We start from the raw sequence: 19,329 nt of genomic DNA, 5'->3' as shown, positions 1-19,329 counted from the left end.
AGGGCGTTGGCGGAGTGGTGCCAGAAAAATAACCTCTCCCTCAACCTTCAAGAAAACGAAGGAGCTGATCGTGAACTTCAGGAAACAGCAGAGGAGCACGCCCCTATCCACATCGACGGGACCGCAGTGGAGAAGGTGGAAAGCTTCAAGTTCCTCGGCGTACACATCACTGACAATCTGAAATGGTCCACCCACACAGACAGTGTGGTGAAGAAGGCGCAACAGCGCCTCTTCAACCTCAGGAGGCTGAAGGAATTTGGCTTGGCCTATAAGACCCTCACAAACTTTTACAGACGCACAATTGAAAGCATCCTGTGGGGCTGTATCACCGCCTGCAACCGCAGGGCTCTCCAGAGCGTAGTGCGGTCTGCCCAACGCATCACCAGGGGCACACTGCCTACCCTCCAGGACACCTACAGCACCCGATGTCACAGAAAGGCCAAAAAGATAATCAAGGACATCAACCACCCGAGCCACGGCCTGTTCACAGGTAACACAATAAAATAACAATAATGAGGCAACATACAGGGGGTACCGGTACCGAGTCAATGTGCGGGGATACAGGTTAGTCGAGGTAATTTGTACATGTAGGTAGGGGTAAAGTGACTATGCATAGATAATAAACAGCGAGTAGCAGCAGTGTAAAAACAAAAGGGGGGGGGGGATCAAAGTAAATAGTCTGGGTGGCCATTTGATTAATTGTTCAGCAGTCTTATGGCTTGGGGGTGAAGCTGTTAAGGAGTCTTTTGGACCTAGACTTGGCGCTCCGGTACCGCTTGCCGTGCGGTAGCAGAGAGAACAGTCTATGACTTTGGTGACTGGAGTATTTTTAAAATGTTTGGGCCTTCCTCTGACACGCCTAGTATTAATGTCTTGGATGGCAGGAAGCTTGGCCCCAGTGATGTACTGGGCCGTACGCACTACCCTCTGTAGCACCTTATGGCCGATTTCCATACCAGGTGGTGATGCAACCGGTCAGGATGCTCTCGATGGTGCAGCTGTAGAACATTTTGAGGATCTGGGGCCCATGCCAAATCTTTTCAGTCTTTTGAGGGGGAAAGCGTGTTGTCGTGATAGTTTGTTGGTGATGTGGACATCAAGAAACTTGAAACTCTCGACTCGCTCCACTACAGCCCTGTTGATGTGAATGTGGGCGTGTTCGGCCCGCCTTTTCCTGTAGACCTTGATCAGCTCCTTTGTCTTGCTCACATTGAGGGAGAGGTTGTTATCCTGGCAACACACTGCCAGGTCTCTCATCTTCTTGCTATAGGCTGTCTCATCGTTGTCTGTGATCAGGGCTACCATTGTTGTGTCGTCAGCAAACAGAATGATGGTGTTGTAGTCGTGCTTGGCCACGAAGTCGTGGGTGAACAGGGAGTACAGGAGGGGACTAAGCACGCAATCCTGAGGGGCCCCTGTGTGGAGAGTCCGCTTGGCAGATGTGTTGTTGGCTACCCTTACCACCTGGGGGCGGCCCGTCAGGATCCAGTTGCAGTGGGAGGTGTTTAGCCCCAGGGTCCTTAGCTTAGTAATGAGCTTTGTGGGCACTATGGTGTTGAACGCTGATCTGTAGTCAATGAACAGCATTCTCACATAGGTGTTCCTTTTGTCCAGTTGGGAAAGGGCAGTGTGGAGTGTGATTGAGATTGAGTTGCGTCATCTGTGGATCTGTTGGGACGGTATGCGAATTGGAGTGGGTCTAGGGTTTCCGGGATGATGGTGTTGATGTGAGCCATGACCAGCCTTTCAAAGCACTTCATGGCTACTGAGTGCTACGTGGCAGTAGTCATTTAGGCAGGATACCTTCGCTTTCTTGGGCACAGGAACTATGGTGGTCTGCATGAAACATTTAGGTATTACAGACTCAGTCAGGGAGAGGTTGAAAATGTCAGTGAAGACACTTGCCAGTTGGTCCGTGCATACTCTGAGTACACATCCTGGTAATCCATCTGGCCCTGCGGCCTTGTGAATGTTGACCTGTTTAACCTCTGCTGGATCGGTGTCCCGTATATGGGACTCTTGAGCTAACGTGCTCTAATGTGATTAGCATGAATGTTGTAAGTAACAGCAAACTTTCCAGGACATAGACATGTCTTATATGGGCAGAAAGCTTAAATTCCTGTTAATCAAACTGAACTGTCCAATTTACAGTAGCTATTACAGTGAAAAATACCATGCTATTGTTTGAGGAGAGTGCACAACAACTTAAAACTTATCATGGCAACCGGTTTGATACCTTCACCTCTGAAGATAAATAGTGTACTTACATTCAGTAATATTGCTCTGATTCCTCATCCTAAGGGTCCCACAGATACAAAATAGTCCAGTACTGCAATGCTTCACTGGATCAATCTGAAACTTTACACACACATTGCTGCCATCTAGTGGCCAAAATATACATTGTGCCTACACTGCAATATTATATTGTGGCCTTGCTCTTGCATTTCAAAGACGATGGAACAAAAAAATAAATAGAAAACGCATGTTTTTTGGTTTGTATTATCTTTTACCAGATCTAATGTGTTATATTCTCCTACATTTTTTTCACATTTCCACAAACTTCAAAAGTGTTTCCTTTCAATTGGAATCAAGAATATGCATAACCTTTCTTCAGGTCCTGAGCTACAGGCTGTTAGATTTGAGTATGTCATTTTAGAAGAAAATTGAAAAAAAGGGTCCGATCCTTAAGAGTTTAAAGGTCTTGCTCACATCGTCTACGGAGACCATGATCACACAGTCGTCCGGAACAGCTGGTGCTCTCATACATGCCTCAGTGTTGCTTGCCTCGATGCGAGCATAAAAGGCATTTAGCTCATCTGGAAGGCTCGCGTCACTGGGCAGCTCGCGGCTGGGCTTCCCTTTGTAGTCCGTAATAGTTTGCAATCCCTGCCACATCCGACGAGCGTCAGAGCCAGTGTATTAGGATTCAATCTTAGTCCTGTATTGACGCTTTGCCTGTTTGATGGTTAGTCTGAGGGCATTGCGGGATTTCTTATAAGCGTACGAATTAGTTTCCCACTCCTTGAAAGCGGCAGCTCTAGCCTTTAGCTCGGTGCGGATGTTGCCTGTAATCCATGGCTTCTGGTTGGGATATGTACGTACGGTGACTGTGGGGACGATTTCGTCGATGCACTTATTGATGAGGGCGAGGGAGAGCCTTGTGTGTGGAGTCAAGGTGCACATGTGACATGCTGGTAGAAATGAGGGAAAACGGATTTAAGTTTGCCTGCATTAAAGTGCCCAGCCACTAGGAGCGCCGCTTCTGGATGAGCATTCTCTTGTTTGCTTATGGCATAATACAGCTCGTTGAGTGCGATCTTAGTGCCAGCATCGGTTTGTGGTGGTAAATAGACGGCTACGAAAAATATAGATGAAAACTCTCTTGGTAGATAGTGTGGTCTACAGTTTATCATGAGGTACTTTACCTCAGGCGAGCAATATCTTGAGACTTCCTTAATATTAAACATTGCGCACCAGCTGTTATTGACAAATGGACACACACCCCCACCCCTCGTCTTACCAGACGTAGCTGTTCTGTCCTGCTGGTGAAACAAACACCAAAATATAGTTTTTGGGTGGAATTTTTCTTTAAGTATAATTAAAACCAAATACTTTTAGACTTTTACTCAAGTAGTATTTTACTGGGTGGTCTTTCACTTTTACTTGAGTCATTTTCTATTAAGGTATCTTTACTTTTACTCAAGTATGAAATTGGGCACTTTTTCCACCACGGTTAAGTTCCATCACTGCGAAGGAGAAACTTTTTCTGCTGAATATTGTCCTTTGCCTTTTTCTCTGTCAGACTTAAAACGCGTGTCACAAAACGAGGCCGGGTACCCTTGAAATGCTTGATATCAAAAGTGGCGGGGTGTCTCGGTCGCAGAAGTGGAAATGTAGATAATCCGTCATGTAAATACATTTTCCCTGGGAGTCCTAATTAGGCGCTTAATTCCAAACTCTTGTTGCTCGCTCATCTCCAAAGGCACCATGGAAAATTGCACTCAATATGAGTCCAACTGTTAAGCAAGAAGCTCATAACGGCTAACTGCTGTTTCTTCCAGGCGGTTTCTGACTACATTTACATTGGTAACCTGGTTGGCAGCGTGGTTACAGGTGCATAGCAGCACAGTTCAGTCAAGGTGGAGGGACTGTCAGAGGGGATGTGGGTTGAGTTTTGACCTGTGTAACCCTCCAGTCCAAGCTCAGCTAAGTATCTATTCTCTTGGACGTTTCCTGTTCATCACAAAAGGACACAATGATTACATATCACAGTGTGATCAGTGCCATACTGTTCTGCCGGACCATACATTACTGTGATATCCCCCAAACCAATATCTACTAAGCAATTAAAGGCAGAATCAATGCACTGAATCAAAACTGTGTGACAGCTGCATTAATGCAGAATATAGGAGCCCTCTCTCTCTCTCTCCCTCTCTCTCTCTCTCTCCCTCTCCCTCTCTCTCTCTCTCTCTCTCTCTCTCTCTCTCTCTCTCTCTCTCTCTCTCTCTCTCTCTCTCTCTCTCTCTCTCTCTCTCTCTCTCTCTCTCTCTCTCCCTCCCTCCCTCTCTCCCTCGCTCTCTCTTTCTCTCGCTCTCTCTCTCCCTGCTTCCCTCCCTCTCTCTCTTTCTCTCCCTCACTCCCTCTCTTCTCTCCCTCTCTATTTCTCTCCCTCCATCCCTCCCTGCTCCCTCCCTCCCTCCCTCCAGGTTCATTTGAAGACAGAGAGAGAGAGAGAGATAGGTCTAGGAGTGTTGCAGAGGGAGGCTGACACAGCGGCAAGGTCAATGTCATCCCACACATCAAGGGGATTGGTCACGTTTAATCTAATCAGCCTCTTTTTATACGCAGACACTCACCTATTTGACGCTTGTGTCGGGACGTCCACGAGATTCATCTGGAAAGCTCCACAATGGGCTCTTAATTTATCCCATCACAGTAGTGGAGCAGCCAGCCCAGCAGTCTCTCAGTAGGGGAGAACTGCTGGGGCCGTATTCCTGAAGCATCTCAGAGTAGGAGGGCTGATCTAGGACCTCTGTGAATGTTATCGGACTCTTTATAATCTAAAAGGACAAACTGATCCTGGAACGTCACTCAGAGGGGCCCTTACCCTTACTTAACTCTTCACTCCAGCCTCCCACCAATCGTTATTAACACTATTTTAGATCTCCCACTGTGGAAAGGCCCATGATTAATACCTTCCCCAATAATGTCATTACAATAATGTACTTCGTGAAATTTGGGCTAATCCATTTAGATTTTTCACTCGGCACGAGGTAACAAATACATTTAAGTCATGTGCCTACAACCGCCGGTTGTTATAGGCTACTGCTCAGCGTGTAATCTACATAATTAAATTCAATACGATTCTTAGAAGTGCTCCACGAGACTTTAAATATATTACTCCAGCAATCTTTTTATGTCCTAAGTTAGTTTGGTGTGTGTTTAATCCATAAATTACAAGGTTCAATGTATGTTTAACAATGTTAAGGCCTACGCCTACATATCATGTCATCAGTACAATAATAAGAATAAATATTCTTAAAAGCTACAATAAAGACCGGCAGAAGAAAATGTGACAGACATTTTTTTTCAAGCATTTTGCCCTTGGGGAGCGTACAAAACATTAGGAACACCTGCTCTTTCCATGACAGACTGACCAGGTGAATCCAGGTGAAACCTATGATCCCTTATTGATGTCACTTGTTAAATCCATTTCAATCAGTGCAGATGAAGGGTAGGAGACAGGTTAACCTCTTAAGGATCGGACCCTTTTTTTCAATTTTCGCCTAAAATGACATACCCAAATCTAACTGCCTGTAGCTCAGGACCTGAAGCAAGGATATGCATATTCTTGATACCATTTGAAAGGAAACACTTTGAAGTTTGTGGAAATGTGAAAATAATGTAGGAGAATATAACACATTAGATCTGGTAAAATATAATACAAACCAAAAAAACATGCATTTTCAAAAAAAAAAAAATGGTTCCATCATCTTTGAAATGCAAGAGAAAGGCCACAATATAATATTGCAGTTTAGGCGCAATTTAGATGATGGCCACTAGATGGCAGCAGTGGGTGTAAAACGTTTCAGATTGAACCAGTGAAGCATTGCAATACTGGACTATTTTGTATCAAGTCTGCCCAAATGTGCCGAATTGGTCAATTTATATATTTTCAAGTACCCTTAGGATGAAAAATCAGTGCAAGATTACTGAATGTAACTACATTATTTACCTTCAGAGGTGAATGTATCAAACCAGTTGCCGTGATACGTTTTTTGTTGTTGTGCACTCTCCTCAAACAATAGCATGGTATTCTTCCACTGTAATAGCTACTGTAAATTGGAAAGTGCAGTTAGATTAACAAGAATTTAAGCTTTCTGCCAATATAAGACATGTCTATGTCATGGAAAGTTGGCTGTTGCTTACAACAGTCATGCTAATCACATTAGCGCATGTTAGCTCAACCGTCCCGTATGCGGGACACCGATCCTGTGGAGGTTAAATAATGATTTTTAAGCCTTCAGACAATTGAGACATGGATTGTGTATGTGTACCATTCAGACGGTGAATGGGCAAGACAAAATATTTAAGTGCCTTTGAACTGGTTATGGTAGTAGGTGCCAGGCGCACAGGTTTGTGTCAAGAACTGCAACGCTGCTGGGTATTTCACGCTCAACAGTTTCCCGTGTGTATCAAGAATGGTCCACCACCCAATGGACATCCAGCCAACTTGACACAACTTTGGGAAGCGTTGAAGTCAACATGGGCCAGCATCCCTGTGGAACGCTTTTGACACCTTGTAGAGTCCATGCCCCGATGAATTGAGGCTGGGGTGTGCAAGTCAATATTACAAAGCTGTTCTTAATATTTGGTACACTCAGTGTATATCAAGATGTCATTTTGAAATCCATTTGAAAGTACAGAACTAGCCATTTGAAAACACACGGTATATCATATCAGAAGGATCTTAAAGTACGAAACTTGCTTTAGTATTGATCCATACAGTGGAAAAATACACATCTCCTCGCATCGATTCTCATTGTGATTCTGTCACACTGCAGTTCTGGAGCCTATATAACTTTACACCTCCATCTCTGCCTTCTCCCTGTAATCCTCGCTGGAACCCAGCATCCTGGGCCGCCAATCATCTAAATCCATGTTTAATTTCCCTTCCCTATGCGATACATATAAGCCCTTTCCTGCCTGTGCTTTCCATCACTGTCGACAATCTGGATCTTGGGAGAAATAGCGCTTGAGTGTTGCTGATGTTTCTAATGGCCATAGGGGTCACAAGCAGAATGTCACATAACTGCAGGGGTTCTGTCTTTGTCAGATAAATTATCTCTGGAACTCAAAAGGAAAAAGGTGTTTGTGTTGTCTCTTGAACTATGTGTGTTGTACTGACGCTTGCAATTTTGTGTCACTTGTCATGTCGGCTCAACAACATCAGTTAGTCACGTATGAGTGCACACACACAAACACACACACACACAAACACACACACACAGAAACACAGAATGTACACATGAATACACCTGCAGCCAAAAATGTTTTCCCTCTTCCCTTTCGTGTCCCGTTGAGTTGCTAGTCATTCTCTGACTACGCCCAATGTCTTCCAAAAAAATGAGAATCTGTTTTGATCCAGTACATTGAATTGGAGGATGCTGCTGTGCATGCCAGGCGACGCCTCCTCTCCAGCTCATGTTCAGTCAGAGGTGCCTCATGCCTGGAGAATTGCAGTTCTCCTTTCTGACCAAATATGGGCATAAAGCAAGGAGACATCCCTCTCGGTGCTGCTCTGCAAGCCTGTCTTAATCATATTCCTTCCTACAAATCGACCTCTGTTTGGCGTCTTTTGGATCAAAGCCCTTTGGACGCTGGTCAGGGTCATGCAAGCATTGGATAGAGCACTCAATAACCCTAACCCTTGATATGAGCACTGAGTTTCTGCAGGGAAACGAGATCGACCTCTGTTTGGCGTCTTTGGATCAAAGCCCTTTGGACGCTGGTCAGGGTCATGCAAGCATCGGACAGAGCACTCAATAACCCTAACCCTTGATATGAGCACTGAGTTTCTGCAGGGAAACGAGATCCGCTACCTCCTCCAGCTGGTCTAAGTCATCTGGCCTAACACATGGCAGGTTTACACAAGAGAAATCCTCACACTCTTGGACTGTCTGTCATACTAGTTAGTTACTGTGCCCCCCCCCCCCCCCCCAGTGGCTCGCAAGACCCTCCCAATGGGGCCCCGAGTGAAAGATAAAATGTGTCATGTTGACAAAAAAGCGCTGAGAGGAAATTATTAAAGTACAAGATTTGTAGCAAAGTATTTGACAGGAACGTCCTGTTGAAGCAGAGAAAGGAGAGGCAACGTTCATCCAAGGTCTGAAGTGAAGAAAAACCTCATAAAGAAAAACACCCCCCCCCCCCCCCCCCCTTATTCAACATCTTTCACAAAGGTATTAGTCAAAGTAATATATTTACAACCATCAATTAACTGCCACAGAAGAACTTTGTGTTGATTTAGCTGTTGTCAGTGACACTGGATAGAATGCGGCACATGGGACGCATACAGATGGCTCTGTTCAAATGACCGCACACCACTTCAGACCACCTCAATTCAGATTCTATCTGCAATCCACGACATCTATCAGCTTTCCAACACCTATTGGGACCACACCAGCCACGAGGATAAGTATCTAACGGAACTCTGTGTTGAAAGCCACCTGGTGCTGTGGGCATCTGTTTCGATTAATTTTTTTTGGAGGACATTTTGCAATGATTCCCTGCAATGGGCCCTCATCATTGACTGATTGGTCCAATAATGATAATACTTAGCTATTTAGCTTGTTATTTCCCAAGAGCCATTGCATCCTTATCGCTCCAGAACATCTCCATGTTCTCTCACCCACCTCTATATCATCAAGCTTCCCTTTAAAATGTATTGACTCAATAACTGAGTCATTCAACATGAGAAATCAGTAATGTTATTGACACACTGTAATAAGGGTTGACCATTAGGTGGAAATAGCAGGGAAAAAGACAAGCGTATGGAAAGCAGGACCTGATCTACGTGAACAAGGGCCTGCAGATAGTCTAGCGGTTAGAGCGTTGGGCCAGTAACCGGAAGGTCGTTAGTTTGAATCCCTGGTGTGTCCTTATGCAAAGCGCTTCGTCCTAGTTGCTCCGCAGGTGAAACTGATAATGGCTGGTCATGACCCCATTTTCAAGGGGGAGTTAGAATATGCAAGAAAACACATTTGAAATTGGACAAATATAAGCACTCACCGAATAATTACTTTACTATACTACCTGTTCCCCACCACTGACATCGTGGTCATGTGATCCTGGAAACATTCCATCCATTACAACTGTGTGTCTGTCGCTTAATGAGACCGCAGTCGATGGGAGGCTGTGCATTGTATTGATTCTGAATGTTATTACACATGGCCAAAAGTATGTGGACTCGCCTTCAAATTAGTGGATTCGACTATTTCACCCAAACGCGTTGCTGACAGGTGTATAAAATCGAGCACACAGCCATGCAATCTCCATAGACAAACACTGGCAGTCAAATGGCCTTACTGAAGAGCTCAGTGACTTTCAACGAGGCACTGTCATAGGATTCCATCTTTCCAACAATTCAGTTCGTAAAATCTCTGCCCTGCTAGAGCTGCCCCAGTCAACTGTAAGTGCTGTTATTGTGAAGTGGAAACGTCTAGGAACAACAACGGCTCAGCCGCGAAGTGGTAGGCCACACAAGCTCACAGAACGGGACCGTCGAGTGCTGAAACGCGTAGCACGTAAAAATCGTTTGTCCTCGGTTACAACACTCACTACCGAGGTCCAAACTGCCTGTGGAAGCAACGTCAGCCCAATAACTGTTCGTCGAGAGCTTCATGAAATGGGTATCCATGGCCGAACAGCAGCACACAAGCCTAAGATCACCATGCGCAATGCCAAGCATTGGCTGGAGTGGTGTAAAGCTCACCGCCATTGGACTTTGGAGCAGAGGAAATGCGTTCTCTGGAGTGATGAATCACACTTCACCATCTGGCAGTCCAACATAAGAATCTGGGTTTGGCGGATGCCAGGAGAACGCTACCTGCCCGAATGCATATTGCCATCTGTAAAGTTTGGCGGAGGAGGAATAATGGTCTGGGGCTGTTTTTCATGGTTCGGGCTAGGCCCCTTAGTTCCAGTGAAGGGAAATCTTAACGATACAGCATACAATGACATTCTAGATGATTCTGTGCTTCCAACTTTGTAGCAACAGTTTGGGGAAGGCTCTTTCCTGTTTCAGCATGACAATGCCCCCGTGCGCAAAGCGAGGTCCATACAAAAATGGTATGTCGAGATCGTTGTGCAAGAACTTGACTGGCCTGCACAGAGCCCTGACCTCAACTCCATCGAACACCTTTGGGATGAATTGGAATGCCGACTGCGAGCCAGGCCTCATCACCCAACATCAGTGCCCGACCTCACTAATGCTCTTGTGGCTGAATGGAAGCAAGTCCCCGCAGCAATGTTCCAACATCTAGTGGAACGCCTTTCCAGAAGAGTGGAGGCTGTTATAGCAGCAAAGGGAGGGACCAACTCCATATTAATGCCCATGATTTTAGAATGAGATGTTCGACGAGCAGGTGTCCACATACGTTTGGCAATGTAGTGTATTTTGGCCAGACAGGGTACAAGGCTGATGGGGCAGTAGGAGGGAGGACCAGACAAGGTACAAGGCTCCTGGGGAAGTAGGGGGGAGGGCCAGACAGGGTACAAGGCTTATGGGGCAGTAGGAGGGAGGACCAGACAGGGTACAAGGCTTATGGGGCAGTAGGAGGGAGGACCAGACAGGGTACAAGGCTTATGGGGCAGTAGGAGGGAGGACCAGACAGGGTACAAGGCTCCTGGGGAAGTAGGGGGGAGGGCCAGACAGGGTACAAGGCTTATGGGGCAGTAGGAGGGAGGACCAGACAGGGTACAAGGCTTATGGGGCAGTAGGAGAGAGGACCAGACAGGGTACAAGTCTCATGGGGCAGTAGGAGGGAGGACCAGACAGGGTACAAGGCTCCTGGGGCAGTAGGATCGAGGGCCAGACAGGGTACAAGGCTCCTGGGGAAGTAGGGGGGAGGGCCAGACAGGGTACAAGGCTTATGGGGCAGTAGGAGGGAGGACCAGACAGGGTACAAGGCTTATGGGGCAGTAGGAGAGAGGACCAGACAGGGTACAAGTCTCATGGGGCAGTAGGAGGGAGGACCAGACAGGGTACAAGGCTCCTGGGGCAGTAGGATCGAGGGCCAGACAGGGTACAAGGCTCCTGGGGAAGTAGGGGGGAGGGCCAGAAAGGGTACAATGCTCATGGGGCAGTAGGATCGAGGGCCAGACAGGGTACACGACTCATGGGGCAGTAGGAGCGAGGACCGGTGAAGGAGTTGGTAGCTTCAGCTCAAGAGGCTGGAGTACAGCTATGGATTGGATATTTCCTGCTGAAACAGTAAATAAATGCTTTCATTAGATGGTCTAAACTCATTCTAATCAAAGCCATTCCAAAATGATTCATATTACTATTATTAGAATACAAAGACCTGTTGTTCCTTGATCCAAACCTGATAAATTGACAGGTCTTCACTGAGGACACGTTCTGCGCATCTGTGACTTTCACACTTCGTCTTCAACAGAGAGGAAAACAGAAACTATCTTATCTCGTTGAGAGAGGCCGTGGCACACAACGGCAATCAATGGGTTTAGGCTTTTTCAATGACCCAGGAAGACGCGACAGCTACCTTGAGAGAGAAATCCCGTTTTCCTTTACTTATATCAACCCTTAAACACACACCAAATACAATTACTAGCGAAGGGGATTGTAAAGATTTACTCTGCGGAAGTGTGGATTAACCAGATAGCCATAGATCCAGCCTTGCGGAGAGATGAATCCCCTCTTCAGCATGAGTAGAGGGGTAGACCACCATTTTAGCCCAGTCAAACAAAGCAGAGAGTTTCCAGCACCGTCAACCACTACACGTGATAGTGTCATTGGGACTGTGTCTCACAGACAGCTACAGAACGAACATTGTGATGCCGCTTTGATACAGTGGACGTGATCGCCCTTCAAAGTGGGATTCAGTTGTTGTGTTGTTGTCATGTACTGGACTATGCAGCTGTTTCACTTTGAATCCTAAGTGGGATTCAGTTGTTGTGTTGTTGTCATGTACTGGACTATGCAGCTGTTTCACTTTGAATCCTAAGTGGGATTCAGTTGTTGTGTTGTTGTCATGTACTGGACTATGCAGCTGTTTCACTTTGAATCCTAAGTGGGATTCAGTTGTTGTGTTGTTGTCATGTACTGGACTATGCAGCTGTTTCACTTTGAATCCTAAGTGGGATTCAGTTGTTGTGTTGTTGTCATGTACTGGACTATGCAGCTGTTTCACTTTGAATTATATTCCACTCTTTTTCTCAGCTCTACTGTTTTCTGCAGCATCTTTTTTTTAGTCCTCCTCACGACACCTCTGCTTGTTTTTGTCAAAACCCTTTCCTCTCAGGACAAAATCACTGCTTGTCATTTCAAACAAATGCCATGAAAATAACACTAGATCATATGAGCGACAATGGTGTGGTGTGGTGTGGTGTGGTGTGCATCAATAGCTCATTCAGATAGTGTGATGGACCAAACGGATCAAAGCCTTGGCAGTTCTAGCATGATGGGGTGACAACAATGGAGAAGTAATAACTGTTTTAAAGCTATGTGGATATCCAAGAACAAGGCCTCTGTCTCTGCATTGTGGTTTCACTGCGAGGAAGATGATCATTTAACAAAGGAAACATTTCCCTGTTTGATGTCAGTGATGACAAACTGACAAACTCCCCTAAAATGTAGCAGCCATTTCAATAGAGGGAGCAAAATAACACACAGACACAAAGTAACTGATCATTATTTGCAAGGAGAAGCTGTCATAAGGAGCTATCCAGTGTAGAACTACATTACAAATGCCAGTCGAGGAGGGTCTCGGTACACTGTTCAGGCTTCTATAATGAGCCAATTTGCAAGAATGTGTCAGCAAAGCTTTTTTTCCTGCATGGACTCTGAGGGTCCTACAATGATAAATGACCATCAGTTCCCTTAACTCTGGCAGAATGGCCCTACATACCTCAAGACTACATATCCAAGTCACTTAAATTAGCCCTGGGTTAAATCCACTTGGCGAAGACAGGCTGAGATTAAACAGACCAGTGTTATTTTACCACTGCAATGTCGTGGCAATCTGTTATCAAAGTTGATTACAGTGAGTCTTACAGGTTAATCTAGGGATTGTAACGGCTATGGGAGCTATGCTCTTGGTAATGATAATCCAATCATGCGAGAATTCACTGAGGTGTCTGTGCGGAATGGGATTATACGAAACTGCGCCACTATGCAGCCATGATTGCAATGTGCAGGGGCAAGACGTCATATTTTATAGAATGGAAAAATCCTGTGCTTTTTCCCCCCCTTTCTTTACCTCTTCGTCATCGTCATCTTCCTCGCTGTTGCTGCGTTCTTCTGGTGCTCTTATGAACCACCACTGAATCTCCAAGTAAACTGACGTGGTTCCACTCTGGAAGGCGCATGCCATTTCAATGTTTTGACCTTCTTTTACAGTTAGATTGGAGGGGATATCCGTAAACTTTCCTGAAACATAGAGAAACAATCAGTATAATCGCTGTCGGTCCATGGACATAGGCCTTTCCCTCCACAACTATAGCCTACGTATAACAAACATACAATATAAAACCTAACAAACTTGTAAGGCACTTCTTTCAACACATGGTAGTTGAGTAAATAAAGCCTTACAACAACAACAACAAAAGCATGAAAAAATTATGGAAATGAACACTTGAAAAACCTGTGGGAACAAATCGCGTGAAGGATTTCACATGTAAAGGAAATATAGATATTTTCACAGAGTCAGACACGTGGTTTTCGGAGACATGTGAACAAATATGGATTCCATATGGATTTCGAAGTCCCATATGGATTTTTCGCAAACTAAGACACGTGTCCCAACACTTCACATGTGATATTATAAATGTCACATGTGCTTTTGTAACTGGCAGGATTAGAACCCAGGTCTCCAACAGGAGAAGCTGACGTCTTGACCACTAGACCACGAGGGAAAACGCTACCTTCGACTACCTCATCACATGATCACGAGCGACTCGTGTCCGCTACACTTTCACATCTGCATTTTCACATTTTAATGTCAACCAGGGCTGTCAAACGATGAAAAAAATGTTATCGAGTAGGATTTCCTGTGATTAATCATGATTCATTCTCTATTTCATAATTTGCTCAAACTGAGCTGTAATTTAATATTTCTTTATACAAACATCATTACAAGAACATTGACTTCTTGATTTTGTCCAAAGTAACAGTTAGCAAAATCAGCTAAATTGATAAACACACTTTCTTTAACCTCAAAGTCAACTTGTTTTGACATCGCGTTGTTGTTTTTAGCTGTATAGATTATGTATTTATGTTTTCAGTGTATTAACTTGAGTTTACTGAGCACTAGCTTCTCTGTTCTTTTCACTGGGCTTCTTCCAATGGTCCCTTACCAACAAATGAAGAAGAGAGGCGTGCAGCTGCAGCAGTAACACTGAATGGATGGATAAGAAATACTGTAAGAAATTATGTTTTTTAATGCACTTGATTTATTATACTCATGTAGGCTGAGTGACCTTTTTACAGAATGACATTACATAACATAGCTACTGCAACATGTTAACACCACCTTCTCAACATGTGAGAAGAATAACACTATTTCACCACCACAATTCCACATGTGAATGTTTCTTACATGTGAAACTAGAAATGTGACTTTCACATGTGAACTTGCAATTGAAGGTGTGAAAGTTACATTTTCACTTACAGTCATGCTTACCCATGACTGTAAGTCGCTTTGGATAAAAGCGTCTGCTAAATGGCATATTATATTATTATAGAAAGTTTTTCACGTGAAACTGCATACAAGGTGAAAACATGTTATTTTCTCACATGTGAAAAAGGTGGTGTTAAAATGTGAATTACATTTAATGCATGTGAAAATATGGTTTCACGTGAAATTTAAACTCAACATGTGCAAACAGTTATTTAACATGTGGAAATGCGATTTTGTAAGGGAAGTGTAGGTTAATCGAATTAGTGAAAGATATGATCTGAACTGTCACTACGATCGGTATCACATCTTGATCATAACAGGATGCCTTATAACATATAAAAGCCCCTTCTCAAAGCACGGACATATGAGATAAACTTGATTAAACCTCAACAAATATTTGCCAGATTCACTCTACAATAACTATAATTCAAATGAATGTGCAAATGAATGTGTAGTTAGAATTAGACCAGTATAGTATAGCCCATAGTACATAGCCTATCTGAACATATTTTTAAGTGTGGAAAATGTTACACTGGTTTAATCCATGAAAACACGCTAAGCATCACAATAACTCCCGTTAACTGTAGCCTACAGTCTTTCCCCGCAACACTCACTACGCTTAAAAAAATTAATAATTGTCTGATAATTCTCAAGGGATACAGGCTAGGGAGACAGTGAAAATACCGAGGCAGACGTGCAAATGTGTCAGATTTAGTGTGGTGAGATCCAAAGGTAGACAGAAACCACAAAGCGACAGATCCAGACTCTCACTGGTATGTCAACAGGGTCAACCCGTCCATGGTGCTGAAAAATAACTACTGCCCGCTCTCCGCCATTCCAACACTGTTTCTGCATATCCGTTACTTTAAATACATGTCGCGCTCAGTGTTTCTTCAAAGTTAATCTTGCAAAGACAATAACTTGTGCCTGATAGTCAAACATTTACGTTCTACTAATTATAATATTACAAACTACTAAATCATATCCAGGTGAATTTTTTAAGCAATCAACAGTTGCGTTTTGTTCATTTGGGCAACATTTGGTTAAAGCTAGGCATTTACTTTATAGCCCAGAAGTATGTACTTATGTTAAATGTGTTACTTATTTAAATCGTAATATTCATTATTTAATGTCTGCATCTCGAAGTTATACGCACTTTTAACATGAATCAAATGCGACCTATTTTGTTTTTAACCCAGAAGAAGTCCAGAGAGGTTAGAATGTATAAAATAGTTGAAGGACGATATGTCTCTGCTTACCTTCAAAGGAGAATCCAAATTGTATACATAAACTAGACAACAAAACTAATCCAATAAAGTCCTGAGAGGTCCACATCATTACAGATGGATAATGTCACATCAGCCGAGGAAAAAAACGATCTTCAAAAATTGCTCAGCAAATTAAACTGTCGCCAGGCCGATACGCGTGGACACAGAATAGCGAATATGTAACATGCTGGAACAATAGCAAGCCTCCTGAAGTTGTTTCTGTGCGGTGGCACGAGCTTTGCAGAGAGAGAGACTGGTGACTGCGCTCTGCACAAGGTGTTGTAAAATAATAGGCTCTGTTCTCTGCTCTCGGTACGTGGCTGTTCATGCAACGTCAGTGTGCAGTTTCCCTATTGCGTGCTTGGTGTACACACCTCTACAACTTTGCAAAGCCCGTTTTCCACATTCTTTCGAATTGCACTAGTTCTTAAAATATGTAATATTATAGAGTCATTATCAAGCACAGCAGCAGGAGTAGCCTACAGACGATTTCGAAAGCTAGTAATAATGTAAGCATTCATGACCAGATATGTGTGAGAGATTTGTGTGAGAAGAGAGCAAAAATACCTCCTCACTTTTCTCAGCGACCAAAACATGCCAAATCATTAAAGAGACTGGGTGGGTTGTCACTCAAAGCCTCATCAAAATGGTATCTGATTCTGAAGTGGTATGGTGGCATGAAGAATTTACATATGGAGTGTAGGTGTGTCCATCTCATTCAGGGTCCGCCCTAGCCTTTTGGGGGCCCTAAGCAAGATTTGGTTGGGCCCCCCCCCCCCCCCCCCCACCTAGCGGGCAGACATTTTTTAGTGGCCCCCTCTGATGAAGGCAGAGAGATAAATGTACGTTTTACAGCTAATTTCCTGTAATTCTACCCATTTTACAATGTGTAGATACATTTTTGCAGTTTTAAAGCTAATTTCCCGCAATTCTACAAATGTTTCCATGATTTATGCCATGTTAATGATTTCTGAGTAAGAGTGACTATCAAAATCAATGGGGGCCCACTGGAGGTCAGGGCCCCTGGGCACCTGCCCTGCGTGCCCGGTCGGTATTCAGCCATGATTACTACAAGTTTAGATAGCTTGCTAGAATAACTCACCAATCTAATTGTTAGCTGACAAGAGCTACAGGTATAGACCCATACATACCCTTGAGTTACTGTCAGGTGACTGACATAATAAGAAAATAATTGTTCATGCACAACCAAATTTCGAACTTTCACCTTGTGTATTCTCCTATTTTAACTAGACACCCAGGTGGAACCGTCTGTGGAAAGGGTTCTACATGGAACCCAAAAGGGTTCGTCAAAGGGTTCTCCTATGGGGACACTGAAGAACCCTTTTTGGTTCTAGATAGCACTTGTTTTTCTAAGTATAGGCCTGAGAGATTATTGCATTGCTGCCATCAATGTAGTGATTGAGAGGGAACCGCCAGAGAAGGGCTTTCATTGTAACCACCGGTTCAAAGCCTGCTCTGGCTGTTCTGCCTTAACAATAAACAATCCAAGTTACATAAAATCAGGCTAAATCCAGTTATATACTTTGATGTTGTTGATGATCAGCACCATCTTGTCACGGTTTCGGCCGAGGCTGCTCCTCCTCCTTGTTCGGGCAGGCTTCGGCGTTCGCCGTCCCCGGAGTATTAGCTGCCACCGCTCTATGTGTCTGCATTTGATTATGTTTGTCTGTCTGTATCACCTGTGTCCAATTGTGTAATTATTACGTGTCCTATAAGTTCCTTGTTTTGTTCTAGTATTTTGTGTGTTGTTGCTTCCTGCCTTTGTGTCGGAGCTTTGTGTTTTTGCTCCCGTTTTGTTTCGTGTTTTAGTGTTTACGCGTGTGCGTAATTTTCCCTCGCCTCGTTGTTTGTTTTGAGGTCGGAGGTTTCCACTTACAATTTTGATGACTATTAAAGTCTGTTGGACTTTACCTCTGTGTCCTGCGCCTGACTCCTCCACCACATCCACATCGGAATCATTGACACATCTAAGCAATAGTCAGCGTGGGGCAGCGAACGGTACTCAAAGGGACTTGTCCAGCGCTGTTTTTTTTTGCCAGTATCCATTTTAAAAACCGGAGCATTCTGCACGGGCCTCTTTGAGTGAAGCAGAGTGCATCTGAAAATAATTAAAAACTTTTCCAGGGTGATGATGTAGCTTCTCCCACACCTCTCTCTCTCTCTCTCTCTCTCTCTCTCTCTCTCTCTCTCTCTCTCTCTCTCTCTCTCTCTCTCTCTCTCTCTCTCGCTCTCGCTCTCGCTCTCGCTCTCGCTCTCTCTCTCTCTCTCTCTCTCTCTCTCTCGCTCTCTCTGTGATTGAGCACCATGCACACTAGTAATGTTGGTGGGAGTCTATGACAAAGGGTCACCATCATTTTCAAGGGAAACAGAGTCTGCCCCGAACACTGTGTCTGCAAACAAAGACCACCTCTATCCAGAATTAAATATTCATGGCCTGTTCAGACGTGGTTTGTCATACGGAATGTTGGTAGACTTGATATTTTTTCCCTTTTTCCCAAGAGACGACTTTAAGTAAAGATGGGGATCCCTTTATCCCTGTAAATCAATGTCTAGGTTTTTAATTTATTTTCACTGGCCCATCCCATCCTCTTCGGAGGAGAAAATTAACTTTGTTTTACGTTTTTGTTTCTTACAGCTATTTTGATACATAATTTATACATTTCACATACATGGTACATCTATATAGTTTGATTTACACATTACACATTAAATGGTACATGTTCGGTATACATGATATATGGTGTTTTTGGTCCTAACTATTACAGATAATGAGGTTTTAATCCCACCCCTCTGCTACTCTCATCCTACCAGTTTGTGTAGTCCCCTCTAGATATTCCAGGTTGTAAGGCAACAAAATAGGAAAAAATGCAAAGAGGGGTGAATACTTTCGCAAGCCACTGTATATGGTGTTTTTTTTTACCTGCTGTGTTTGAATTATTACAGATCATGACATTTTATTTCCACTGCTCAGTTATTCTCGGCCAATCCCACCAATCTCCGTAGACCACCCTCTCTTCATTTCCATGTGGCATACAGTATATTTTTCAACTGTGCTGTGATGTCTGACATGAATTCTGAACCTTTCTAATCTCATAGTACCCACAGATTTTTAAATTAAAGAT

General features: G+C 44.0%; 1 protein-coding gene across 1 annotated transcript in view; it reads right to left on the bottom strand.

The window, feature by feature from the left end:
• The window catches only part of LOC311109114 (V-set and transmembrane domain-containing protein 2A-like), a gene marked incomplete at both ends in the record, with an annotated part of 30,258 nt that extends 14,002 nt beyond the window's left edge, over nucleotides 1-16,256 (bottom strand). Inside the window, 2 exons of the mRNA XM_084151924.1 lie at nucleotides 13,500-13,669; nucleotides 16,178-16,256. Of these exons, the coding sequence (XP_084008050.1) occupies nucleotides 13,500-13,669; nucleotides 16,178-16,256 (249 nt within the window). The remainder of the gene's footprint in view (nucleotides 1-13,499; nucleotides 13,670-16,177) is intronic.
• Between the last annotated feature and the right edge of the window lie 3,073 nt (nucleotides 16,257-19,329).

Source organism: Coregonus lavaretus (assembly GCF_964263955.1).
Source record: "Coregonus lavaretus genome assembly, chromosome: 34".
Lineage (NCBI taxonomy): Eukaryota > Metazoa > Chordata > Actinopteri > Salmoniformes > Salmonidae > Coregonus > Coregonus lavaretus.
The sequence above is the reverse complement of the archived record's forward strand: the minus strand, read 5'-3'. Positions and strand labels throughout refer to the sequence as shown.